We start from the raw sequence: 25,917 nt of genomic DNA on the forward strand, positions 1-25,917 counted from the left end.
GGCTGACAAGTGATTGTGACATTTGTGCCATACAAATATCAGGTAATAAACATCTCTCACAAGAGAGAATCCAATCATCAGTTCTTGACATCCCCTCAACGGCATTACATCTTGGAACTTTGACCATCATCAACCTGTGGATACTTTGACCAGAAATTGAACCAGCCTAGGCATAAAAATACAGTGGCTACAAGAGTCAGTCAGAGGCTAAGAATCCTACAGCAAGTGATTCATCTCCTGGAGCCCCAAAGCCTGTCAATTATTGATTTATGGTACAAGTCAGGGTGTGATGGCACAGTACCCCCCTCCCCCCGCCGCTGTCTGATTAAATATAGTTTGTTCACTCAAGAAGCCTGACATGAATAAGGACAAAGCAACTCCCTTGCTTGGCATTACATCAACATTCAGTTCGTCCACCACCAACTCTGAGGAGCAGCACTGGATACCATCCACCAGATGCACTGTAGAAATTCACCATGATTCCTTAAATAGCATCTTCTAAATCTACAAACATTGCCATAGAGAAGTACAAAGGCAGCAGAAACATACGAACACCATCACCTGCATGTTCCCCTCCAAGCCACTGACCATTCTGTTGTGGAAATATATTACTGATTCTTCAGTGTTGCTAGAAATACTGGAATTCCCTCCCCACCGGCCTTGTGGACCTAGTTAGTTCATCGGCACTTTCTCACATACATCCAAGCATGAGCAGTAAATGCCACTGCAACCAGTTATACCAACATCTGAAGAATGGAAAAAAGGAGATACCTCTGATAATACCCTCCCCTAGTTAGGGTAAGCTAACAACAACATACTAAGATTTTTTAACTTGTTAGTATGACACTGAATTAACATGTACAAAACAAACCATGTTAGGAAACTAGTTATTATCACTTGTAATATGAAAATTCTCATCCTTGTTTTCAGATCCCGCCATGGCTTAACTCATCGCTATTTCTGTACTTCTTCCACTCTTCCACCTACACCTTTTCCCAAGATCTTTTTCACTTCTGCAACTATGGTGCCTTGTTTAAACCTGATAGTGATTGCTGCACCACCAGTAACTATGCATTTAATTGCTTAAGCCTAATGGGCTTGAATTCCACCCCCAAATTTTTATGCCTCAAAGCACTGTGCTTACTTTTTCGGATGTACTTTACAGTAATTTTGACCAAACATTTGATGACCGCTTCCTCTTACGTTTTTGCTTGGTACTGAAACAAATTTTCGATTGATAATACTTCTGGAAAATGCCTTGGACAGTATATTACCACTAAAGGTGCTATATAAAAGCAAGTTGTTGTTGACCGATTTAAAGGGAAATGGCCGTGCATTTAAAAAAGACTTTCATTAGCCCGGTCTTGCAGTGCAGTGCGACGGGGAGTCGAAAACGCAGATAGTCATTCTTAAAATCAAGGAGTGCAGGACCTGGGCATAATGTGCCTGACAGAGCACAGAAGTAAATGAGTACTTTGTCCCCGCAATTTTGGATAACCTTACGTGTTAGACGGTGATAGACAGCCGACCAGGAAAAGGCTGGAGTAGCCAGTTCTCCATCCCTTCCTTTTTAAAGGTGTCCCTTAAAACCTACCTGTTTGACCAACAAAAAAATCTTAATCTGCAGTTTCAAATTTCCCTTGGAGAAAGGTCCCAGAAACGCTTTGGGATGCTTCGGTATCGTATAGGCGCTATATAAATGCAAGTCATTCTACCAGAATCTATTATTAGTAAACAAATACGTGCTGCTGTGTATTTTGTTTTTGCCTTCATATTGGGTAGTTTTGAGGATAACGGTTGGTTGGGGCTGGGGGCGGGGTAGATTCCTCTTTAAGACAGTGTTTCTGATCTCGGCAGGAGGCCCGGGAAGCAGAGATGGTGGTTCGGAGGGGACGCAACAGCATAGGGCTGCGTTCCTTGCCCTTCTCCAGGAAGGTCTCCTATTTCGACGGCGAGTTCGAGAGGTTGTACCAGCGCCGGGTTCTCCCTGCCTCCGGCCCCGAATACTGCCGGCTTATGGAGCCCCTGCTCCGGTGCTGCACACCCCCGAGACACCGCAGCTGCAGCCGGGCCCGGGGCAGGCTCGCTCTCGCAGCCGGAGTCCTGCTCTTACTCGGCTGCATCCTGCTCTGCAGCCGCCCCGGATCCAAATTTATGAGTTACTGCGGCCGGGCTTTCCTCATTCAGGTCAGTGTCTGGCTCCACCCCATTACAGATTTGCAGTGACCGAACCTTTAAATATATGCATTCGGTTGAAATTCTGAGAGACGCCGTAAATTCTCAGAGGGACTGATGGGAATTTAATACACTAAGAAACTTGTTTGCACAAAATAATCCATTCTGTCTCCCCTCCCTCTTCCCCGAAACAGAGAGAAAAGCGTGTATGTATAGTTCCTCCCCTGCTCTTGTGTGGAAGCAACTTAAGGGACTATCTCTTAAGGATGGGGTGTTTGTTTTGATACACTAAGTCTTTGGGGCTTAACATTCACGCAGCCTTTGTCTGATCAGAACCTCCCATTTGTTTTGGGGCTCAGTTTCAAGTGGAGTTTATAAACTTAGTCTTCCAAGGTGGAAGTTCTTGTCTGGAATAAATGTATTACTTTCAGCCCCACAATTGTACAGCACTTGTTTCATGCTTGTGTCGGCTGTATCTTAGGGGCAGCATGATGCCTCGGTGGATAGCACTACTGCCTCACAGCAGCAAGGAACAAGGTTTGATGCCAGCCTTAGGCCATTGTCTGCATGGGTTTCCTCTGGGTGTTGCAGTTTCCTGCCACAGTCAAAAGATGTAGGAGTCAGATTGCTCATGGTGGGTTAGCAATGGGCAATGCAGGTCTATACAGACAGGGTAAGGAGGTGAGTCTGGGGAGGATGCTCTTCAGAGGGTCAGTATGGACTCAATATGTCAAATGGCCTGCTTCCACACTGCAGGGATTCTGTGCTTCTCTGAACTAGTTTGACATCCCTTCATTTCTCCCTATGTGTTCAAGTCTTTCTCCTTCATGCATTTATCCAATTTCCTTTCACAAATTGTGATCAGAGATGATGGGAACTGCAGATGCTGGAGAATCCAAGATAACAAAGTGTGAAGCTGGATGAACACGGCAGGCTAAGCAGCATCTCAGGAACACAAAAGCTGATGTTTTGGGCCTAGACCCTTCATCAGAGAGGGGGACGGGGAGAGGGTTCTGAAATAAATAGGGAGAGGGGGGGAGGCGGACCGAAGATGGATAGAGGAGAAAGTAGGTGGGGAGGGGATAGGTCAGTCCGGGGAGGACGGACAGGTCAAGGAGGTGGGATGAGGATAGTTGGTGGGAAATGGAGGTGTGGCTTGAGGTGGGAAGAGGGGATAGGTGAGAGGAAGAACAGGTTAGGGGAGGCAGGGACAAGCTGGGCTGGTTTTGGGATGTTGTGGGGGGAGGGGGAGATTTTGAAGCTTGTGAAGTCCACATTGATACCATTGAGCTGCAGGGTTCCCAAGCAGAATGAGTTGCTGTTTCTCCAACCTTCGGGTGGCATCATTGTGGCACTGCAGGAGGGCCATGATGGACATTTCGTCTCAGGAATGGGAGGGGGAGTTAAAATGGTTCGTGACTGGGAGGTGCAGTTGTTTATTGCGAACTGAGCAGAGGTGTTCTGCAAAGCGGTCCCCAAGCCTCCGCTTGGTTTCCCCAATGTAGAGGAAGCCACACCGGGTACGGTAGATACAGTATATTACATTGGCAGATGTGCAGGTGAACATCTGCTTAATATGGAAAGTCATCTTGGGGCCTGGGATGGGGAGGTGGTGCGGGGGCAAGTGTAGCACTTCCTGCGGTTGCAGGGGAAGGTGCCAGATGTGGTGGGGTTGGAGCGGAGTGTGGAGCGGACGAGGGAGTCACGGAGAGAGTGGTCTCTCTGGAAAGCAGACAAGGGTGGGGATGGAAAAATGTCTTTGGGTGGTGGGGTCGGATTGTAGATGGCGAAAGTGTCGGAGGATGATGGGTTGTATCCGGAGGTTGGTGGGGTGGTATGTGAGGACAAGGGGGATCCTCTTAGGACAGTTATTGCGGGGGCGGGGTGTGAGGGATGAGTTGCGGGAAATGCGGGAGACATGGTCAAGGGTGTTCTCGACCACTGCGGGGGGGATGTTGCGTTCCTTGAAGAATGCGGCCATCTGGAATGTGCGGGAGTGGAATCCTGGGAGCGGAGGCGAAGGAATTGGGAATAGGGGATGGAATTTTTGCAGGAGGGTGGGTGGGAGGATGCGTATTCGAGGTAGCTGTGGGAGTCAGTTGGCTTGAAATGGACATCAGTTTCGAGCTGGTTGCCTGAGATGGAGACAGGTGTCCAGGAAGGTGAGGGATGTGTTGGAGATGGCCTAGGTGAACTTGAGGTTGGGGTGGAAGGTGTTGGTAAAGTGGATGAACTGTTCGAGCTTCTCTTGGGAGCAAGAGGTGGCACTGATGCAGTCATCAATGTAATGGAGGAAGAGGTGGGGTTTGGGGCTAGTGTCGGTGCGGAAGAGGGACTGTTCCACGTAACCTACAAAGAGGCAGGCATAGCTTGGGCCCATGCGGGTACCCATGGCCACCCCCTTTGGCTGTAGGAAGTGAGAGGAATCAAAAGAGAAGTTATTGAGGGGGAGGACGAGTTCGGCTAGGCGGATGAGGGTGTCGGTGGAGGGGGACTGGTCGGGCCTGCGGGAGAGGAAGAAGCAGAGGGCCTTAAGGCCATCTGCATGAGGAATGCGGGTGTATGGGGACTGGACGTCAATGGTGAAAATGAGGTGTTGGGGGCCAGGGAATTGCAAATTCTGGAGGAGGTGGAGGGTATGGCTGGTGTCACGGACGTAGATGGGGAGTTCCTGGACCAAGGGGAGAAAATGGAGTCCAGATAGGTGGAGATGAGTTCGGTGGGGCAGGAGCAGGCAGAGACAATAGGTCGGCCAGGGCAGGCAGGTTTGTGGATTTTGGGAAGGAGATAGAAGGAGGGCCTTAAGGCCCTCCGCTTCTTCCCTCCCACAGGCCTGACCAGTCCCCCTCCACCGACAGCTTCATCCGCCTAGCCAAACTTGTCCTCACCCTCAACAACTTCTCTTTTGATTCCTCCCACTTCCGCCAATGTGGTAAACTGCATTCGCTGTGTACAGTGTGGCTTCCTGTACATTGGGGAAACCAAGCGGAGGCTTGGGGACTGCTTTGCAGAACACCTACACTCGGTTCGCAATAAACAACTGCACCTCTCAGTCGCAAACCATTTTAACTCTCCCCTCCACCTATCTTCTCCTCTATCCATCTTCGGTCCGCCTCCCCCTCTCTCCCTATTTATTTCAGAAACCTCACCCCATCCCCCTGTCTGATGAAGTTTTAGGCCTGAAAAGTCAGCTTTTGTGCTCCTGAGATGCTGTTTGGCCTGCTGTGTTCATCCAGCTTCACACTTTATTGACTCCTCCCACTTCCTACAGACCAACTTCTCTTTTGACTCCTCCCACTTCCTACAGACTAAGGGGGTGGCCATAGGCACCCGCATGGGCCCCAGCTATGCCTGCCTCTTTGTAGGTTACGTGGAACAGTCCATCTTCCGCACCTACACAGGCCCCAAACCCCACCTCTTCCTCCGGTACATTGATGACTGTATCGGCGCCGCCTCTTGCTCCCCAGAGGAGCTCGAACAGTTCATCCACTTCACCAACACCTTCCACCCCAACCTTCAGTTCACCTGGGCCATCTCCAGCACATCCCTCACCTTCCTGGACCTCTCAGTCTCCATCTCAGGCAATCAGCTTGTAACTGATGTCCATTACAAGCCCACCGACTCCCACAGCTACCTAGAATACACCTCCTCCCACCCACCCTCCTGCAAAAATTCCATCCCCTATTCCCAATTCCTCCGCCTCCGCCGCATCTGCTCCCACGATAAGACATTCCACTCCCGCACATCCCAGATGTCCAAGTTCTTTAAGGACCGCAACTTCCCCCCCACGGTGATTGAGAACGCCCTTGACCGCGTCTCCCGCATTTCCCGCGACACATCCCTCACACCCCGCCCCCGCCACAACCGCCCCAAGAGGATCCCCCTCGTTCTCACACACCACCCTACCAACCTCCGGATACAACGCATTATCCTCCGACACTTCCGCCATTTACAATCCGACCCCACCACCCAAGACATTTTTCCATCCCCACCCCTGTCTGCTTTCCGGAGAGACCACTCTCTCCGTGACTCCCTTGTTCGCTCCACACTGCCCTCCAACCCCACCACACCCGGCACCTTCCCCTGCAACCGCAGGAAATGCTACACTTGTCCCCACACCTCCTCCCTCACCCCCATCCCAGGCCCCAAGATGACATTCCACATTAAGCAGAGGTTCACCTGCACATCTGCCAATGTGGTATACTGCATCCACTGTACCCGGTGCGGCTTTCTCTACATTGGGGAAACCAAGCGGAGGCTTGGGGACCGCTTTGCAGAACACCTCCGCTCAGTTCGCAACAAACAACTGCACCTCCCAGTCGCAAACCATTTCCACTCCCCCTCCCATTCTCTTGATGACATGTCCATCATGGGCCTCCTGCACTGCCACAATGATGCCACCCGAAGGTTGCAGGAACAGCAACTCATATTCCGCCTGGGAACCCTGCAGCCATATGGTATCAATGTGGACTTCACCAGTTTCAAAATCTCCCCTTCCCCCACTGCATCCCTCAACCAGCCCAGTTCATCCCCTCCCCCCACTGCACCACACAACCAGCCCAGCTCTTCCCCCCCACCCACTGCATCCCAAAACCAGTCCAACCTGTCTCTGCCTCCCGAACCGGTTCTTCCTCTCACCCATCCCTTCCTCCCACCCCAAGCCGCACCCCCAGCTACCTACTAACCTCATCCCACCTCCTTGACCTGTCCGTCTTCCCTGGACTGACCTATCCCCTCCCTACCTCCCCACCTACACCCTCTCCACCTATCTTCTTTACTCTCCATCTTCGGTCCGCCTCCCCCTCTCTCCCTATTTATTCCAGTTCCCTCCCCCCATCCCCCTCTCTGATGAAGGGTCTAGGCCCGAAACGTCAGCTTTTGTGCTCCTGAGATGCTGCTTGGCCTGCTGTGTTCATCCAGCCTCACATTTTATTATCTTGGAATCTCCAGCATCTGCAGTTCCCATTATCTCTCACACTTTATTATCTCCTTTCACAAATTCTTCTGTTTTTCACACCCTTTCACACTGAACACTTGCTTTTCTGGGAAGTGTCTGCCCACATAATTTCTGGTTCTTTACATTCAATCCTTTCCCTATAGTTACTGACAATTCTGGCATGAGAAACAATTTCTCCTTTTTTCCTCTATTAAAACTGGTCATGATTGCTCCATTAAATCGTCCTCTTTGTCAGCTGTAAGGAGAACAAAGCAAAAAATATCCAGCATCTAACTAACAAATCTCTCATCACAAATACCATTCAAAGAAAATTCTTCACTGTCTGCAGGGCCTTGGTATCCTTCCTTAACTGGTCCCCACAATTGGGAAGAATGTTCTAGCTCAGTCCTGACCAGTGAGATTGAATATAACTTTCTAGTTTTCACATCCCGTGTTCCTGAATGATGACAATTTCTTTGTAATGAAATGTATTTGCTCTTATCTTCAGTTACTGCCTTACTGGGACTGGACGTTGTATTCCAATACTGACTGCCTGATCAGGAACCCTTATTACTTTGAGAGAGGCCTTGAGTCTTTGCAGCTCTCAGACTGCATCACTGTGAGTGAACAAGCACTATGGTAATACTTTCTAAAGTTATTCCTTGAGGGCCTTTATAATGCTGAATTGGGATCACAACTTATATGTACCACAAATGTCATTACGCTCAGGCCTATCCTTTTGAAGCCATTTTCACCAGTGTTTAAACACAATCAAGAGACAGGACTGAATAATAGGTGATTTTTGTCATATAAATGTCTGTCGACTACACTGTCTCATACCCATAATGCGGCTGAGCTATGTTGATGTTAGCAAGCTGTGCAAGTAGAAAGAAGAAACAAAGTTCCTCTGACATAGGCTGATGTTTTAATTTGAATTTTACTCAGCAGTGAAGGAAAATTCAAATGAGTTTGCTTTATTTTATTTGTGGTAAACTATTATTATTCTAAGAACACAGGGGTTTACCAGATGGCTCGAGGAACTCATGTTCCTATTTGCTGGACAGATGAGGTCACAAAGATCTGGTGTGAGCATTAGGCTGAGCCAAGTGTGAAGCGCTACAGCTGTGCCATTATCTATACTGTTGTCATGGCTTTCTGTATCTACTTGAAGGATTCCTACATTCTGTGAACTATATATTTTAATTGGAGTTGGAGCTTTTACAAAGAATTTGAAGAAAAACTTTTGTAGATAGAAGTTTGTGTTTAAGGTGCATGTATTCAGGTGACTATGCACATGAGTTAGACATAGACAGGTGATAATGGGAACTGCAGATGCTGGAGAATCCAAGACAATAAAATGTGAGGCTGGATGAACACAGCAGGCCAAGCAGCATCTCAGGAGCACAAAAGCTGATGTTTCGGGCCTAGATCCTTCATCAGAGAGGGGAATGGGGTGAGGGTTCTGGAATAAATAGGGAGAGAGGGGGAGGCGGACCGAAGATGGAGAGAAAAGAAGATAGGTGGGGAGGTAGGGAGGGGATAGGTCAGTCCAGGGAAGACGGACAGGTCAAGGAGGTGGGATGAGGTTAGTAGGTAGGAGATGGAGGTGCGGCTTGGGATGGGAGGAAGGGATGGGTGAGAGGAAGAACAGGTTAGGGAGGCAGAGACAGGTTGGACTGGTTTTGGGATGCAGTGGGTGGAGGGGAAGAGCTGGGCTGGTTGTGTGGTGCGGTGGAGGGAGGGGCCGAACTGGGCTGGTTTAGGGATGCGTTGGGGGAAGGGGAGATTTTGAAGCTGGTGAAGTCCACATTGATACCATTAGGCTGCAGGGTTCCCAAGCGGAATATGAGTTGCTGTTCCTGCAACCTTCAGGTGGCATCATTGTGGCAGTGCAGGAGGCCCATGATGGACATGTCATCTAAAGAATGGGAGGGGGAGTGGAAATGGTTTGCGACTGGGAGGTGCAGTTGTTTGTTGTGAACCGAGCGGAGGTGTTCTGCAAAGCGGTCCCCAAGCCTCCGCTTGGTTTCCCCAATGTAGAGGTAGCCACACCGGGTACAGTGGATGCAGTATACCACATTGGCAGATGTGCAGGTGAACCTCTGCTTAATGTGGAATGTCATCTTGGGGTCTGGGATAGGGGTGAGGGAGGAGGTGTGGGGACAAGTGTGGCACTTCCTGCGATTGCAGGGGAAGGTGCCGGGTGTGGTGGGGTTGGAGGGCAGTGTGGAGCGAACAAGGGAGTCACGGAGAGAGTGGTCTCTCCGGAAAGCAGACAGGGGTGGGGATGGAAAAATGTCTTGGGTGGTGGGGTCGGATTGTAGATGGCGGAAGTGTCGGAGGATGATGCGTTGTATCCGGAGGTTGGTGGGGTGGTGTGTGAGAACGAGGGGGATCCTCTTTGGGCAGTTGTGGCGGGGGCGGGGTGTGAGGGATGTGTCGCGGGAAATGCGGGAGACGCGGTCAAGGGCGTTCTCGATTACTGTGGGGGGAAAGTTGCAGTCCTTGAAGAACTTGGACATCTGGGATGTGCGGGAGTGGAATGCCTCATCGTGGGAGCAGATGCGGCGGAGGCGGAGGAATTGGGAATAGGGGATGGAATTTTTGCAGGAGGGTGGATGGGAGGAGGTGTATTCCAGGTAGCTGTGGGAGTCGGTGGGCTTGAAATGGACATCAGTTACAAGCTGGTTGCCTGAGATGGAGACTGAGAGATCCAGGAAGGTGAGGGATGTGCTGGAGATGGCCCAGGTGAACTGAAGGTTGGGGTGGAAGGTGTTGGTGAAGTGGATGAACTGTTCGAGCTCCTCTGGGGAGCAAGAGGCGGCGCCGATACAGTCATCAATGTAACGGAGGAAGAGGTGGGGTTTGGGGCCTGTGTAGGTGCAGAAGAGGGACTGTTCCACGTAACCTACAAAGAGGCAGGCATAGCTGGGCCCATGCGGGTGCCCATGGCCACCCCCTTAGTCTGTAGGAAGTGGGAGGAGTCGAAAGAGAAGTTGTTGAGGGTGAGGACGAGTTCGGCTAGGCGGATGAGGGTGTCGGTGGAGGGGGACTGGTCGGGCCTGCGGGACAGGAAGAAGCGGAGGGCCTTGAGGCCATCTGCATGCGGAATGCAGGTGTATAGGGACTGGACGTCCATGGTGAAAATGAGGTGTTGGGGGCCAGCGAATTGGAAGTCCTGGAGGAGGTGGAGGGCGTGGTGATGTCACGGACGTAGGTAGGGAGTTCCTGGACCAAAGGGGAGAAAATGGAGTCCAGATGGGTGGAGATGTGTTCGGTGGGGCAGGAGCAGGCTGAGACGATGGGTCGACCAGGGCAGGCAGGTTTGTCGATTTTGGGAAGGAGATAGAAACGGGCGGTGCGGGGTTGGGGAACAATGAGGTTGGAGGCTGTGGGTGGGAGGTCCCCTGAGGTGATGAGGTCATGAATGGTGTTGAAGATGATGGTTTGGTGCTCGGGTGTGGGGTCATGATCGAGGGGGCGGTAGGAGGTGGTGTCGGAGAGTTGGCGTTTGGCCTCGGCGATGTACAGGTCAATACCACTGCGCCACCCTTGTCTGCGGGTTTGATGGTGAGGTTGGGGTTGGAGCAGAGGGCTGCCCGTTCTGCGGGGGAGAGGTTGGAGTGGGTGAGAGGGGTGGAGAGTTTGAGCCGGTTAATGCACACCGCCCCCGCCACAACCGCCCAAAGAGGATCCCCCTCGTTCTCACACACCACCCCACCAACCTCCGGATACAACGCATCATCCTCCATCACTTCCGCCATCTACAATCCGACCCCACCACCCAAGACATTTTTCCATCCCCACCCCTGTCTGCTTTCCGGAGAGACCACTCTCTCCGTGACTCCCTTGTTCGCTCCACACTGCCCTCCAACCCCACCACACCCGGCACCTTCCCCTGCAACCACAGGAAATGCTACACTTGCCCCCACACCTCCTCCCTCACCCCTATCCCAGGCCCCAAGATGACATTCCACACTAAGCAGAGATTCACCTGCACATCTGCCAATGTGGTATACTGCATCCACTGTACCCGATGTGGCTACCTCTACATTGGGGAAACCAAGCGGAGGCTTGGGGACTGCTTTGCAGAACACCTCCGCTCGGTTCGCAACAAACAACTGCACCTCCCAGTCGCAAACCATTTCCACTCCCCCTCCCATTCTTTAGATGACATGTCCATCATGGGCCTCCTGCAGTGCCACAATGATGCCACCCGAAGGTTGCAGGAACAGCAACTCATATTCCGCTTGGGAACCCTGCAGCCCAGTGGCATCACTGTGGACTTCACCAGCTTCAAAATCTCCCCTTCCCCCAACGCATCCCTAAACCAGCCCAGTTCGGCCCCTCCCCCCACCGCACCACACAACCAGCCCAGCTCTTCCCCTCCACCCACTGCATCCCAAAACCAGTCCAACCTGTCTCTGCCTCCCTAACCTGTTCTTTCTCTCACCCGTCCCTTCCTCCCATCCCAAGCTGCACCTCCATCTCCTACCTCCCAACCTCATCCCACCTCCTTGACCTGTCTGTCTTCCCTGGACTGACCTATCCCCTCCCTACCTCCCCACCTATACTCTCTCCACCTATCTTCTTTTCTCCATCTTCGGTACGCCTCCCCCCCTCTCCCTATTTATTCCAGAACCCTCACCCCATCCCCCTCTCTGATGAAGGGTCTCGGCCCGAAACATCAGCTTTTGTGCTCCTGAGATGCTGCTGGGCCTGCTGTGTTCATCCAGCCTCACATTTTATTATCTTAGCAATGTGATGTGTTCAGTTAAGTCCTTTTCTTGTTTAGATATAGATTGAGAGTCAGGTTTTGACATAGAACTAGTAACCTTCAAGGAAGTTAATACACTGTTAAAAAGGGTTCTGACAACTAGTAGCAAACATCTATCAATCAACTAAGAAAAGTTGACTCAATTTGTGTTCATTTATGCAGCAGGAAGTTAAACTGCCAGTGATTCGTTAGGGACTCCACATAAGAGACAAGTTTCTCAAGCTGTACATTCAATAAGGGGCACACAATCGGAGTATTATGTATTGAGTGAGACATGGCAAATTTAAGTTTATGTGGGAGTTTGGTACACTGTAATTTTTTTAAGGTTCATTGCAACCATTGTGCTAAATATTAGGTTGCATTTATCAGTGGTTGTTGAGGTGAGGCAAATAAAACTGACTTTATTTTATCTTGATTCATTTATATTAACGTTTGAATTAAGGTTGCGGCATGGTAGAGCAGCTGGGGAGATGGAATATGTGTCCAGTATTATGTGGAAAGTCATGGATTACTGGGGACCTAGACCATGTGTAAGAACTGTCAATAGCAATGGAAACTTGAGTGCCGATTTTGGAGCTCAAGTGGTAGTTGGAGACACTGTAGGTAATCTGCAAGGCTAACAGCATGTTCAAAGAGATGATCACACTACAAGCAAGGAACATAGAGGCAGAAAGGGTATGGGGACTGGCAGGCAGTCCAGACAGCTAAGCAGATAATGCAGGAGTTCCCTCTGGTCCCACTCTGTAGTTGGCTTGCTGCTTTGGATACTGGTGACAGCATTGGTTTCTCATAGGGGTGCAATGACAGCCAAGTTCATGGCAGCATCGGTGGTTTGGCTGTACAGGAGTTGAGGACAAAGAAAGGAAGACCTTTTTGAGGATTTGTTAGTTAAAGGAACATACAGGTATTGTTGTGGCAATAGGTGTGGCAGAGAGAGAAGGGGAGAATGGAGAACAAAACACTTGTTAGTTTGAGGTCAATAGTGGGGGAAAAAGTTACAATTCTTTTCTATATATGTAATGTTTTCCAAGTTTTGCTGATGACGACAAACTGGATATGAACCCAAGTTGAGGATGTCAGGAGGCTTCAAGAGGCATTGGACAATAAATGATCTAGAACATGGCAGATTATAGGTAATGTAAGTGTGAAGTTATTCATTTTAGTGGAAAAACAAATGACAGACTATTTCATAAAGTGTAAGAGTTTAGGAAGTAAGAACGACCAAAGGGACCAGGTTATCTTTATTCACAAATCACTTAAAGGTTGCATGTATTTGCAACAAAAAATTAGGAAGGCACATGGTATGTTGGTGGCCAATGTGCAGAGTTTTGAGCACAGAACTATACATGTCTTGCTGCAGTTGTATCAAGCCTCGTTGAGGACTCCTCTGTATCACATCCACTTCACAGGTGAGTATCCGCACCATAGAGGCAGGGCAGCAGATAGTCACCATGTTAATCTCTGGCATGGCTGTGCTGTTTTGAGGTGAGATTGAGGACACCGTATTCTCTTGAGTTTTGAATGAAAAAGGCTGATCTCGTTGAAACTTACAAAATTCTTAGAGTGTGACAGGCTAGATGTAAATAAAATGTTGCCTGTTGTTGGTGAATCTAAAACCAGGGAATATAACCTCAGGATAACCTGTCATTTAAGACTGAGATAAGGAAGAATTTCTTTGCTTCAGAGAGTGCTGAATCTTTGGAATTCTCAATCCCAGACAGCAGTGAAAGCTGAATTCTTGAGCATGCTCAGGAAAAAAAATCAAGAGACCTCTTCAGAATATTTGCTTTAAGGATTATGGAGATAGTGCAGGAAAGTAGTTTTGAGGTAAATGATCAGCCATAATCTGATATGGGGAATTACTTGCCCGTCCTATTTTATTGTTACAGTTTGTTTTTTAAACTGAATGTTTGTGCATCAAATTGTTTAGGTATGTCAACGATATCCCAAAGTGGAATTTCTGCACAAAGTAGATCCAAAAGTTGTTCTCCAGAATTATCTACGTCAGAATCTACCTGTCATAATAACAGATGGGGCAGAAGAATGGGTTGCACAGAGAGAGTTTACTCTGCCATTCCTAACTCAGGTCAGTCAATACAGCTTTTTTTTAAACATCCCTGTTCTACTTCAGGAGTGATTAGCATACCCAATTACACATGTTGCTGTGGGTACAGGTACTGTCCCACTGTTCCTATTTAAGCTGCATCAGGATCAGCTAAGTGTTGACTACGAGGCTGGTGCCTGACTAAAATTCATACTCTAGTCCCTACGTGTGGAAATTGTCACTTCCAAAGTATGCCGTTGATATTTTGGCAATGGGTGCTTTGTAATGAGGTCTTGAGTTCTGTCCAGAAACCTGTAGGCAGGCATTTTACTGCCAGAGCTCCCAGACACCTAGTTTGGGTGTTGACCACTGCAATTGGCAGCTAACGAATTAAGGACAAGTGAATAACTTAATCTGTACAGTTGTAAATTTAAATGGTAAAAGATACAAGAATTTATTTCCCTACCCGTGGAGCAGCAGACCCAGATTCAAGTCCTACCTGCCCAAGAGGTGTGTCATAACCCTCTCTAAGGTTGCTTTAATTAAAACAACTACCAGGATTTGTTCGTGCTTGAACAGGACTGCTACTTATCCCTTCCTTCAAGTGGTTTCATGCCCATGTGATAAATACCTACGTAATGTGTTCCTTACAAACTGTTTTGGAAAAAAGCACGAGTCTTCACCATCTTTTCTGAATGATCCTGAGCCATAGTTCAGGCAATCTGAGAAAAGTAAACCTCGACAACGTTGTGCCCTTTGTATGTGGTTCTTTGTATGTGATTCGGCCCTGGTTCTGCCAGCAGCAATTACTAAATCTTTCTCAGCGCTTAGTTTAAGAGTTACAGTGCCCTTCCTGAGTTGAGGGAAATGAGAACTAGTAAATGTATAATTTGATGAGCCTTGTGGGTGACACGGGGATTGATGTTTTACTTATTTCCCTTGGCAGATTTACAGATTAAAGTTATCCTTTATGAATAGTCTGGTATGAAATTATGCAATCTATTTCATAGTTGAACTTCTGATTTAATTGCTCGTTTCTTTTCTATCTTGGTTGATGGTATAAGATGAAAGAGCTGCAAATCCAAATCTCACTTTGCAATGGCAGTAACTTCTGCAGTGTTTTATTACACTTGGGAATTTGCTGCATTTTACTTTACTTGGGGAGAGTCTGGATGGTTTGGGTAGAGCTCATGAAGTGGGACGAGGTCGAGGATATGTATGGAGAAGAGATGCGCCATAAGTTAATGGGATAAGGAGGGAGCTGGTGAAATGGGTAACATTGAAGTGAGGAAGTGGAGAACAGACAACTAACATTAAAATTTGGGCACATGGCTGATCCTGAATTGGTGTGTCTCTCAGTTATACAGTGGTCACCCAGTTCTGCAGAGCACAGAAGTGTGCAGTTATTGGGACTCTCTTCACTCGGTGGAGAATAATCCTATGGCCTTCTTTGAAAAAGTCCGTCAACAGAGGCTTAACCAGTGGGCAGTTCAGTGGTAAGACTCAAGACTCGTGTGATGAATGTTATGTGAGATTCTTTTAAACTTCTTAATGCAATTTCATTAAAGTGCAAAGGCTCCCACAGCCACTTTACAGCTTTGGCCGATTCTTCTTGAACTGCTTGTTTTCTGTTAGAAAAAGCACATTGATAACTTATTCTTGAAATACAGAGTCTTCCTATCCCCCTCGGTCCATCTCCATGGCAACATGGCATGCTCTGGATGCTCCCAAAAGAAATGGAAATTGATCCTCTTTGCCTGCAAAATAATCCTTTCCTTCTGCGACCGCATGAGGATTCTTATCTCTAGTCAATTTAATGAGCAACTTCCCAGAACTGATGGTTCCACCAAGAAATCTCCTTATTTCCAAAGATGCTTTCAATATTCTTGAGTAGATTTGTAGCTCGGTTTGTGGATGCTGTGGTTGGTTTGCTCGCTGAGCTGGTTCAGGACCCTGCTGGGTAACTCTGTCAGTGTAGCCTCTGATGAAACGTTGTTGTATTTACCCACCTGGTATTTACACTCTGCGGTCCGTTGGAGTTGATTACCTCCTTTTCTGGTTTTTCTTTGCAATGGTGTATATGCAACGCCTGACCAAGATGTACTGAAAAGCCACACACGTGCATCAAGTCCTGAATTTCAACAGTAACCACCCCAACACCCGCAAACCTGAGTTGCATAAAAACATTGTTCAAATGAGCCACAACACACTGCCGCAACCCAGAACTACGCCAGAATGAAGAAGAATACCTCCTCCAAGTATTTAAAGACACCGGATATCCGAACAGCTGGGTCCAACGATACCTGGCACACAGACTACAACAGGAAGTACCCCCGACACACTGGTCACATTACCATACGTCAAAAACGTAGCTGAACTGACCATGAGACTCTTGCGGCTACTGGGCATCACAGTGGCACACAAACCTACATCAACCCTGTACCAACTGCTAACAGGAACCAAGGAGCCCTTACCTACTATGCACAGAACCAACGTAATATGCAAGGACTGCAACAAACATTACGTGGGACAGACCGGAAGAAAACTGGCTACGGGAATACATGAACACCAACTGGCAACAAAAAGACATGACTAATACTTACTCATCTCCATACATACAGAGAAGGAGGATCACCAGTTCGATTGAGATGTCAGAACCCTAGGACAGGCCAAACAGAGATGAGCACAGGAATTCCTAGAGGCCTAGTTCTTCACCAAGAACGCTATCAATAAAGACATAGAATTAGATCTTATGTACAGACCACTGCAAAGAAAAACCCAGAGTTTAAATAGCAAGCAGGAAAATACAACAATGCTTCATTGGAGGTTGCACTGATGATATTACCCAGCAGGGTAATGAAACGTCTGCAAACTAATGAACCAGCTCAGCGAGTGAACCAACCACAGCAAAGACACTTTTTTAGCTGCTTTGATATGGGAACTATACAAATAATTAAATTTTTATTGAAGTAATTTAGTTCTTCAGTTCATAGCAAAAACTCCATAAGAGATGTGTCATCTGTTTTAATTTTTTTTCCGCTTCTAATTCTGATATTTTTAAATAAACACAAACACAACCTCCCCTTCAAATTGTTAACCCCAGATTACCAGTTTCACAGATCCTTGCATGCAAGTGTAAAGTCAATGCCTAAGCTAAAAATGATTTTAAAAATGTATCCGTTATGAAATGAGATGTTTACAGAAGTGAATGATTTTTTTTACTATGAAGACTAGCTAAAGATGCTGTTGTTCACCCAGTATTTAGTATGTATTTTGAGATAATCAATTTTCTTAAAAATGAACATCTCAGATGAGGGGTTAGAAGAATTGCTGCATTTTGTCCAAAGCTGAAGATAAATCCAGCCTAGTCAGATAGTATAAAAGTCCCATGAGTGGCAAGGATGGAGAAATTTTGTTAGATTCACTGATGTCATCTCTCCAGGCCAGCTAACTTGCTTTTGATATCAGCTACGGGTTTGATTTGATTTATTGTAGTCATGTACCTAACGACAGCGAAAAGCTTTGTTTGCAAGCAGGACATACAGATCATAGACAAACACAGAAATTGCTGGAAAAGCTCAGCAGGTCTGGCAGTATCTGTGAAGAGAAATCTGAGTTAATGTCTCGGATCTGGTGACTGTTGCCCAGAACTGTTAACGTTAACTCTGATTTCTCTTCACAAAGGCGGCAAGACCAGCAATTTCTGTGTTTATTTCTGATTTAAAGCATCCACGGTCCTTTTGGTTTTTATTTCATACAGATGATAGGGGGCTTAGACAGAGAGAGGCATACAGCTTACAATGCACAGGATGTGCGTGAAGTCAGAGAATTCTTTCATCAGTCTAATAACCACAGGAAAGAAGCTGTTCTTGAATCCTTGGTACGTGTGTTCAAAGCTTCTGCATCTTCTGCCTGACGTAAGAGGTTGTAGGAGAGTATTATGGGGGTATGATGGGTCTTTGATGTTGGCAGCCTTCCCGCAGCAGTGAACTGTGTAATCAGAGTCCGTGGGTAGAAGGTTGGCTTCCATGACATCTGGGCTATGCACACAACTTTCTATAGTTTCACAACGGTCTTGGGCACAGCAGTTGCCATATCAGGCCATTATGCTTTATGGACAGTACGCTTTCTGTGTAAAACTTGATGAGCGGCCATGCCAAATTTCCTAAGCTGCCTGAGGAAGAAGAGGTGTTCCTGTGCCACCTTAACCGTCACATCTGCTTGGGAAGTCCAGGACAGGTCAGTTATCATTCTTCCTAGCAACTTGATGCTCTCAACCTTAACTCTGTTGATGTCAATAGGGATGTGTCCTTTTTTTTTCTTTCCGAAGCCAACGATCTGTTCTTTTGCTGACATGGCAATTATAACAACATCTATCTATATGACATCAAGTCCGTTATCACCTTTCTGTATTTTGATTCATTGTTGTTTGATAACTGCCCTGCCACGATGGTGTTGTTAGCAAACTTGTAGATATGTTCAGAATTTGGCTAAGCAGTCCCTGTACAGTAGGGGGCTAAGAATGCATCCTTTTGGGTCGGCGGGGGGGGGTGCTCCAGTGTAGAGGGTTATCATGGTGGAGGGGCAGTTGTCTATTTTGACTGATTTGTGGTTTATGGTTCAGGAAATCGAGGATCCAGTTGCAGAGGGCAGAGCCGAGACCTAGGTCTGGATTCTTTTGTATAGGGCTGAGTCATTCAACTTGAATGCCACACACCTGGTCTTCAGTAGGCAGTGGATATCCCAGTTCATCCAAGGTTTCCAGTTGCGGAATGTCCACATAGACTTCGGCATGCAGCCCTCCACACATTTGCTAATGAAGGCCGTGACGATAATGGTGTACTCATCTAGATTTTCTGCTGAGTGCCTGAGTGGTCCAGTCCACCAATTCCAAGCAGTTCTGGAGACTGTCGTCTGCTGCTTTGGACCAGCATTGTATTACTTTCTGTGAAGAATCCTCCCATTCCAGCTCCTGCTTGTGGGCTGGGAGGGGGAACACAGGATAGTGATCTGATTTTCTGAAGTGTGGACAGGTGGTGGAGCAGTAGGCGTCTGTGGTTGTGTAGCAGTTGTCCAGGCCGTTCAGCCCTCCATTGAGGAGGAGATGTGTTCGTGGTATTTTGGCAGTGCCCGATTTAAGGTTGGCCGGATTGAAGTCTTCATCCACAACAAATAAATCCTCCAGGGAATTTCGTGTCCGGAGTGTTTGTGGAGGTGTAAATTTCATCCAGGGCTTTCCTCACATCCGCCTGGAGTGGGACGTAAACTGCAAGGCAGAGGTAAACTTTGTGTGGCAGATCATAGGGATAGTATTTTATTGTAAGGTACTCTATCCGGGGAGCAATGGCATGCTAGGGTCGCCGTATCTGAGCACCAGGTGTTGTTTAGGAAGCATACCCCTCTGCCCTTTCCTTTACCCAAGGACACCATGTGGTGTATGGAGAACTCCTCAGCTTGCGAGGCGCATCAGGTATGACAGGAGTGAGCCATGTCTCTGTGAAACAGAGCACACAGCAATCCCTCCATTCACTCAGAAAGGTAAGTTTAGGTCTGAGTTTGTCCATTTTGTTTGCGATAGCCTGGATGTGCGCTAGGAGTATGCGATGGTGAAACCATGTAAACGAGTTTGCACATACTTAATCTGGGAGCATTTGGACTGGGCTGTTGCTAGACTGGAGAACATGTTAGAGTACTGGAGGTCACATGTCAGGATTAAAATAATCATAAATCGAATGCAAGATACTCTTAATGCCATACTCAGTGATTGAAGCCCTGATGGAACTTTGTATTTTTATTGGCTGAAAAAGTGTATCTAATGTACAAAGATTTTATTCCACAACTGAGTAAAGGCCTCATCTTGACTGTATCAATCAAATGTCTAATGGATAATAAAAAGAGAATTCATAGATTCATTGACTCAGTCATACAGCATGGAAACATCAGTCCAACCAGCCCAGGCTGACTGTAATCCAAAACTAAATTTGTCCCGCTTGCCTGCACTTTGCCCATATCCCTCCAAACATTTTTTCATTCACGTAACTATCTGAATGTCTTTCAAACGTTGTAAATGTACCCGCATCCACCACTTCCTTTGGAAGTTTATTCCACACACGAGCCACTGTTTTTTTTAGAAAAAAAACCCTCGTACTTTTTAAATCTTTCTCCCCTCACCTTAAAAATATGTCCCATGGTCTTGATGTCCCATCATAGTGAATGGAAAGTGTTTTTTCCCTATCTATAACCTTCATTATTTTATAAGCCTCTATAAAATCACCTGTCAACCTCCTACACTGGAATGAAAAACATCCCCAGCCTAACCAGCCTCTCTGTATAACTCAAACCCTTCATTCCCACCAACATTCCTGGTAAATCTCTTCTGAACCCCCTCCACCTTAATTATATAATTTCTATAACAGGGAGACCAGAACTGGGCATTGCATTCCAGAACAGGTCTCACTAATGTCCTGCACAACCTCAACTATTGTCCCAACTCCTATACTCAAAGGTCTGAGCAATGAAGGCAAGCATGCTAAACACCTTCTTAACCACTATTTGATGCAAACCTCAAACAATTATGTACCTTAATCCCTAGGGGTCTCTGTTCTACAACACCGCCCAAAGCCCTAGTTTTAATTGTATAAATCTGGTCTTTGTTTGTTTTACCAAAATGAAATGCCTCACATTTATCCAAGTTAACCTCCAATTTCCATGCTTCAGCCTATTGGCTCAATTAATCAAGATCTCTTTTATAACCTTGGATAACCCCCTTCAGTGCCCACTTTACCACCAATCTCGGTGTAACCTGCAAACTTAGTAACCGTGCTTTTATTAGTATAACAAAGAAGTATCAGAAATAAAGATTGTGGAGCCACCAGATGTGAGTACAGGGAAAACTAGAAGCACTGTGTGTGTCGAACATAGAGGATGCAGGATTAGGAGGTACAATTTGCACCATCTTCAGAATTCTGAACAATAGTCACCCTTTTTGAATATGACCTATTTTCCTCCTACCTTGACCAATTTATATTTTTATGTCCAACATGTGATGTTGTGCAACGTTAATGATACTTGTCTTTATAAAATACCTTTTAATATAAATTGTTTGAATATACTCCACAATTGAAACATACAGCTGATAACAAATAGAGGGTATCAAGCAGACAGAATAGATCAGAAAAATAAAGCAAAGAGCTGTGAATGCTAGAGATCTGAAACAAGAACAGAAACGGCTGGTGAAACTTGGCAGCTCTGATAATGTGTGGGAGGAAAGCACAGTTAACGTTTTGAGTCCATCGACTCCTCATTAGAACTGTTCTGATTTTAAAAACTACCAGACTCGAAATGTTAACTCTGCTTTCTTCCCACAGATGTGGCTATACCTTCTGAGCTTTGCCAGCAGTTTCTGTTTTTCTTACAGAACAGATCAGATTTGAGGAGGTATTGAAAAGGGGAGAGAAACTGCTCTTATGTTAATGGGCCCTTTTTAGTTTTTCCCCCTTCCCTGTATTATATGTAAATACCTAACACTTCGTAGTTTGTCCTGTCCATTATTTCTTCAGATTGCAGAGATTATTAAAAAAAAAGTTGATAGGCCATGTGACAAAGATGGAACAAATGGAACATCATGTGTGAAAATGTGAAGTTGTCCAATTTGTCAAGAATTTTTGAAAAAGCATTATGTAAATGGTGAGAGATTGCAGAGCTCAGGGTGCCTGCATTTATGAATTACACAAGGTTAGTATTCAAATACTGCAAATAATTAAGAAATCTAGTGGTGTTAACATTTCTCACAAATTGAATTAAACACAAAAGTAGGGAGGTTATGTTCCAATTAAACAGGAGACTGGTGAGACTGATCTGGAGTGCTGTGCACAGTATTGATCACCTTATCTAGGGAAGGATATAAGTGGAGGTAGTTCAGAAAGGCGAACTAGACTAACACCCATAATGGGAGTGTTGTCTAATGGAGTTCAGACAGATGAGGCTTATAACCACTGGAGTTCAGAAGAATAAGAGGCAACTTGATTGAAACATAAAATCCTGAGGGATCATGTGGAAATGGTATGTTCGCTTATGGCAGAATCTATAACTCAGGGTCACTGTTTAAAAATTAGGGGGTCACCTATTTAAGACACAGATGAAGTGAGGTTTTTTTATTTTTAGAGGGTCATGAGTCTTTGGAATTCTCCCTGGAAATGGTGACGGAGATAGAGTCTTTGAATATTTTTAAAGCAGAGGTGGATAGATGGTAATGAGGCAAGGGTAAAAGCTTATCAGGAGAAGGTGGGAATGTCAACTTAAGATCTTTATGATCAATCGTGATCTTATTGAATGATCCGCAGACTCGGAGCTGAATGGTAACTTCTGATATGTATGTTTGTAGGAATGGAGTAACCTTTAAAAACATTAAAATCTTAGTTTTCCCTCTGTTTTGGCTGATAAATCTGAACTTTTCAGTTATGACTCCACTCTCCATTAGAGTTGACAAATCTTTTACGCAGCATGGTGGCTAAGTAGTTAGCACTGCTGCCAGCAGCACCAGGGACCCAGGTTCAATTCCACCCTCGGGCGACTGCCTGTGTGCAGTCTGCATATTCTCCCTGTGTATGCATGGGTTTCCTCCGGGTGTTCTGGTTTCCTTCCACAGTACAAAGATGTGCAGATTAGGTGGATTGGCCATGCTAAATTGCCCGTGGTGTTCAGGGATGTGTGGCTTAGGTTGGTTATAAGGGGGTAGGTCTGGGTGGGATGCTCCAAGGGTCATTGTGGATTTGTTGGGCCAGAGGGCCTGTTTTCACACTGCATGAAGATGCGGTTTACTCCAAAAAATACCCATGTGTCTACAAAGGCTTTTAATAGATTCAGCCATTATCACAACTCACCGCATTAGCCTACTGGAAATCAGCTTTTCTCTTCCTGGAGTTAAAGATTCTAAAATAGATATACAAGATATCCTGAGTTACTTGATTTTGAAACCAGGTTGATGGAAAGCATGGACCAAGTTTCTTTACTTAAAGAGAATTACTATTCATACAAGACTAGATTATGTTGGAATAGAATACCATAGATTAAAAGTATGATCACCTTATAAACATCCCTTTGCAAACCTACTTAAATAAAGAACAGACAGGGAAATTAGGTTATGGGCAAGGGAAAGCTGGAAAGCACTTCAGTGGTTTCTATTCACAAATTGCTAAGATCATTCTTACACTGGTCAGAAAATTATTTCTCAGTTGTTTTTCTCTAGGTGTCTTGCAAACCAGAGAAAACACCCAAGGTTTACTCATAAAAGGTCTGAATTGTCAGTTAGAACAACCGTTGAAGGAAAGATGAATTTTTTTTTTTATTTTTAGGTTTAAAATGGGTTTTGACTGCAGACAACAGAGAACTTCTGTGCTGGTGGAAATCAAAACACCTCTCTATATCGTATTCACATGCCCAACCTATTCATTTACTTGAGAACAAATTATGCAGTTGTTGGTAAGCAGAAGGCTTTTATAATCAATAACCAGTCACTAGTCCATAGACCAAAAACTTGTTGTTGCCACCCACTTACAAGTGGATACAGATGTCTGCAAACCACTTCAATTACTGCATGTTCAAACAACTGTTTATGCAATGCTTGCTATATTATCAGGTTATTTGCTTTTCAAAACATGTAGTAGTCTTTTAAAACAGTTCTTTATTATTTCAGCCCCACAATATGAAAAAGCATTAAAACAAAAAGACTTTAAGTTGTGTCTCGCTTACTTAGAAACAATCCTAACTCTGAAAACCTGAGCAGTGCCATTTTTAAGTATTTCAAAGAATAACCAAACAGAAAATAAAACTGAATCTTAACTCACACCCCACCCCATCTGATTGATTGATTCATAAAATTTTTTGCACACTGAGATGATTGATGAATCATAGCAGCTAATTGGCAGCTTATTAAAGCCTGACTACTGTAGTAACATCATGACTCTGCACTCATACAACTCCTCTTATTTGTTGATTTTGTTTCAGTTTTGTATACCTATATGTAAGTCATTCCCATCTGTGTCTCACTTGTTTGAGGGATTCCAGTTTTCATTCATCAGTCCATCTAAAGCCAATCTTTTTCTGAATTATTAATTTTACAGGCTACCACTAACACTCAAGTTTTTTTCACAATAGTGTTTCATGTGGATGCTGTCCATTGCAATACATTGTCATGCATCATTTGATTTGGTTCTTGTATTCATCTAAACACTGGCTGGATTTTTAAACTGGCAGATTAATTTGATTTAAATGGGTTTGGAGAACTGACTTGGAATAAATTTCACACTGGTTTCCACAGCCTTCTGCTTTGTGTTGGCTAAGAAGCTGTTTGGAGTGAGTTTCAGCTATGATGTTCAATCTTCGAATGGTGACTGTAGATAAGAATTATTTCTGCACAGGAAGAATTGCAACAAAGCAGCTGCAAAGGTAATCCGTGCATTTTATCAACGACCCTACTTCCTTCCTCCGGTAGTGGAACTGGCAGAGTCCAACTGGTTGCTGATGGCATCACACGAAGAGAATGACGCTGTAGAGGACACATTTGTCAAGGTGATATATGCTTTAGTTGGATAAGAATATGAACAATTAGTCCATATTTTAGTGCAGTTGCGAGTATTGAAGGGCCAGAAACTTACTTTTTTTTGTATGTTTTGTTTCTGGATTGCATTTGCACAATCAATCCTACAACTGTTTTCAGACCTTGGTTAGATAATTATGTAGTGGATATTTATTTGATGTTGATAGTGTGAATTCATTGTTCTGGTAACTGCAGCTGCCATGTACACTAACTACAAAAGAAGAGAAAAGCTGAGAAGATTGTTAAAATGTGAGGCTGGATGAACACAGCAGGCCAAGCAGCATCTCCGGAGCACAAAAGCTGACGTTTCGGGCCTGGACCCTTCATCAGAGAGGGGGATGGGGAGAGGGAACTGGAATAAATAGGGAGAGAGGGGGAGGCGGACCGAAGATGGAGAGTAAAGAAGATAGGTGGAGAGAGTATAGGTGGGGACGTAGGGAGGGGATAGGTCAGTCCAGGGAAGACGGACAGGTCAAGGAGGTGGGATGAGGTTAGTAGGTAGATGGGGGTGTGGCTTGGGGTGGGAGGAAGGGATGGATGAGAGGAAGAACCGGTTAGGGAGGCAGGGACAGGTTGGACTGGTTTTGGGATGCAGTGGGCTGGTTGTGTGGTGCAGTGGGGGGAGGGGACGAACTGGGCTGGTTTAGGGATGCAGTAGGGGAAGGGGAGATTTTGAAACTGGTGAAGTCCACATTGATACCATTAGGCTGCAGGGTTCCCAGGCGGAATATGAGTTGCTGTTCCTGCAACCTTCGGGTGGCATCATTGTGGCAGTGCAGGAGGCCCATGATGGACATGTCATCTAGAGACTGGGAGGGGGAGTGGAAATGGTTTGCAACTGGGAGGTGCAGTTCTTTTGCAGAACACCTCTGCTCAGTTCGCAACAAACAACTGCACCTCCCAGTCGCAAACCATTTCCAAACCAGTCCAACCTGTCTCTGCCTCCCTAACCGGTTCTTCCTCTCACCCATCCCTTCCTCCCACCCCAAGCCGCACCCCCATCTACCTACTAACCTCATCCCACCTCCTTGACCTGTCCGTCTTCCCTGGACTGACCTATCCCCTCCCTACCTCCCCACCTATAATCTCTCCACCTATCTTCTTTACTCTCCATCTTCGGTCCGCACCCCCCCCCCCCCCCCCAACTTATTCCATTTCCCTCTCCCCATCCCCCTCTCTGATGAAGGGTCCAGGCCCGAAACGTCAGCTTTTGTGCTCCTGAGATGCTGCTTGGCCTGCTGTGTTCATCCAGCCTCACATTTTATTGTGAGTAGGTAGATGGGGGTGCGGCTTGGGGTGGGAGGAAGGGATGGGTGAGAGGAAGAACCGGTTAGGGAGGCAGAGACAGGTTGGACTGGTTTTGGGATGCAGTGGGTGGGGGCGAAGAG

At 46.2% G+C, this 25,917-nt stretch overlaps 1 protein-coding gene across 2 annotated transcripts in view; it reads left to right on the top strand.

The window, feature by feature from the left end:
- The first annotated feature begins 1,823 nt into the window (after positions 1 to 1,823).
- The window catches only part of LOC125464260 (uncharacterized), a 39,332-nt gene continuing 15,238 nt past the window's right edge, over positions 1,824 to 25,917 (top strand). The window contains exons 1-5 of one of the 2 annotated variants that reach the window (XM_059655002.1): positions 1,824 to 2,187; positions 7,620 to 7,730; positions 13,819 to 13,974; positions 15,292 to 15,428; positions 24,351 to 24,501. In XM_059655002.1, the coding sequence (XP_059510985.1) occupies positions 1,876 to 2,187; positions 7,620 to 7,730; positions 13,819 to 13,974; positions 15,292 to 15,428; positions 24,351 to 24,501 (867 nt within the window). In that variant the 5' untranslated portion in view covers positions 1,824 to 1,875. The remainder of the gene's footprint in view (positions 2,188 to 7,619; positions 7,731 to 13,818; positions 13,975 to 15,291; positions 15,429 to 24,350; positions 24,502 to 25,917) is intronic. The other variant, XM_059655003.1, reaches the window with a different exon arrangement.

The sequence above is a fragment of the Stegostoma tigrinum genome, chromosome 26 (genome assembly GCF_030684315.1).
Source record: "Stegostoma tigrinum isolate sSteTig4 chromosome 26, sSteTig4.hap1, whole genome shotgun sequence".
Classification (NCBI taxonomy): domain Eukaryota; kingdom Metazoa; phylum Chordata; class Chondrichthyes; order Orectolobiformes; family Stegostomatidae; genus Stegostoma; species Stegostoma tigrinum.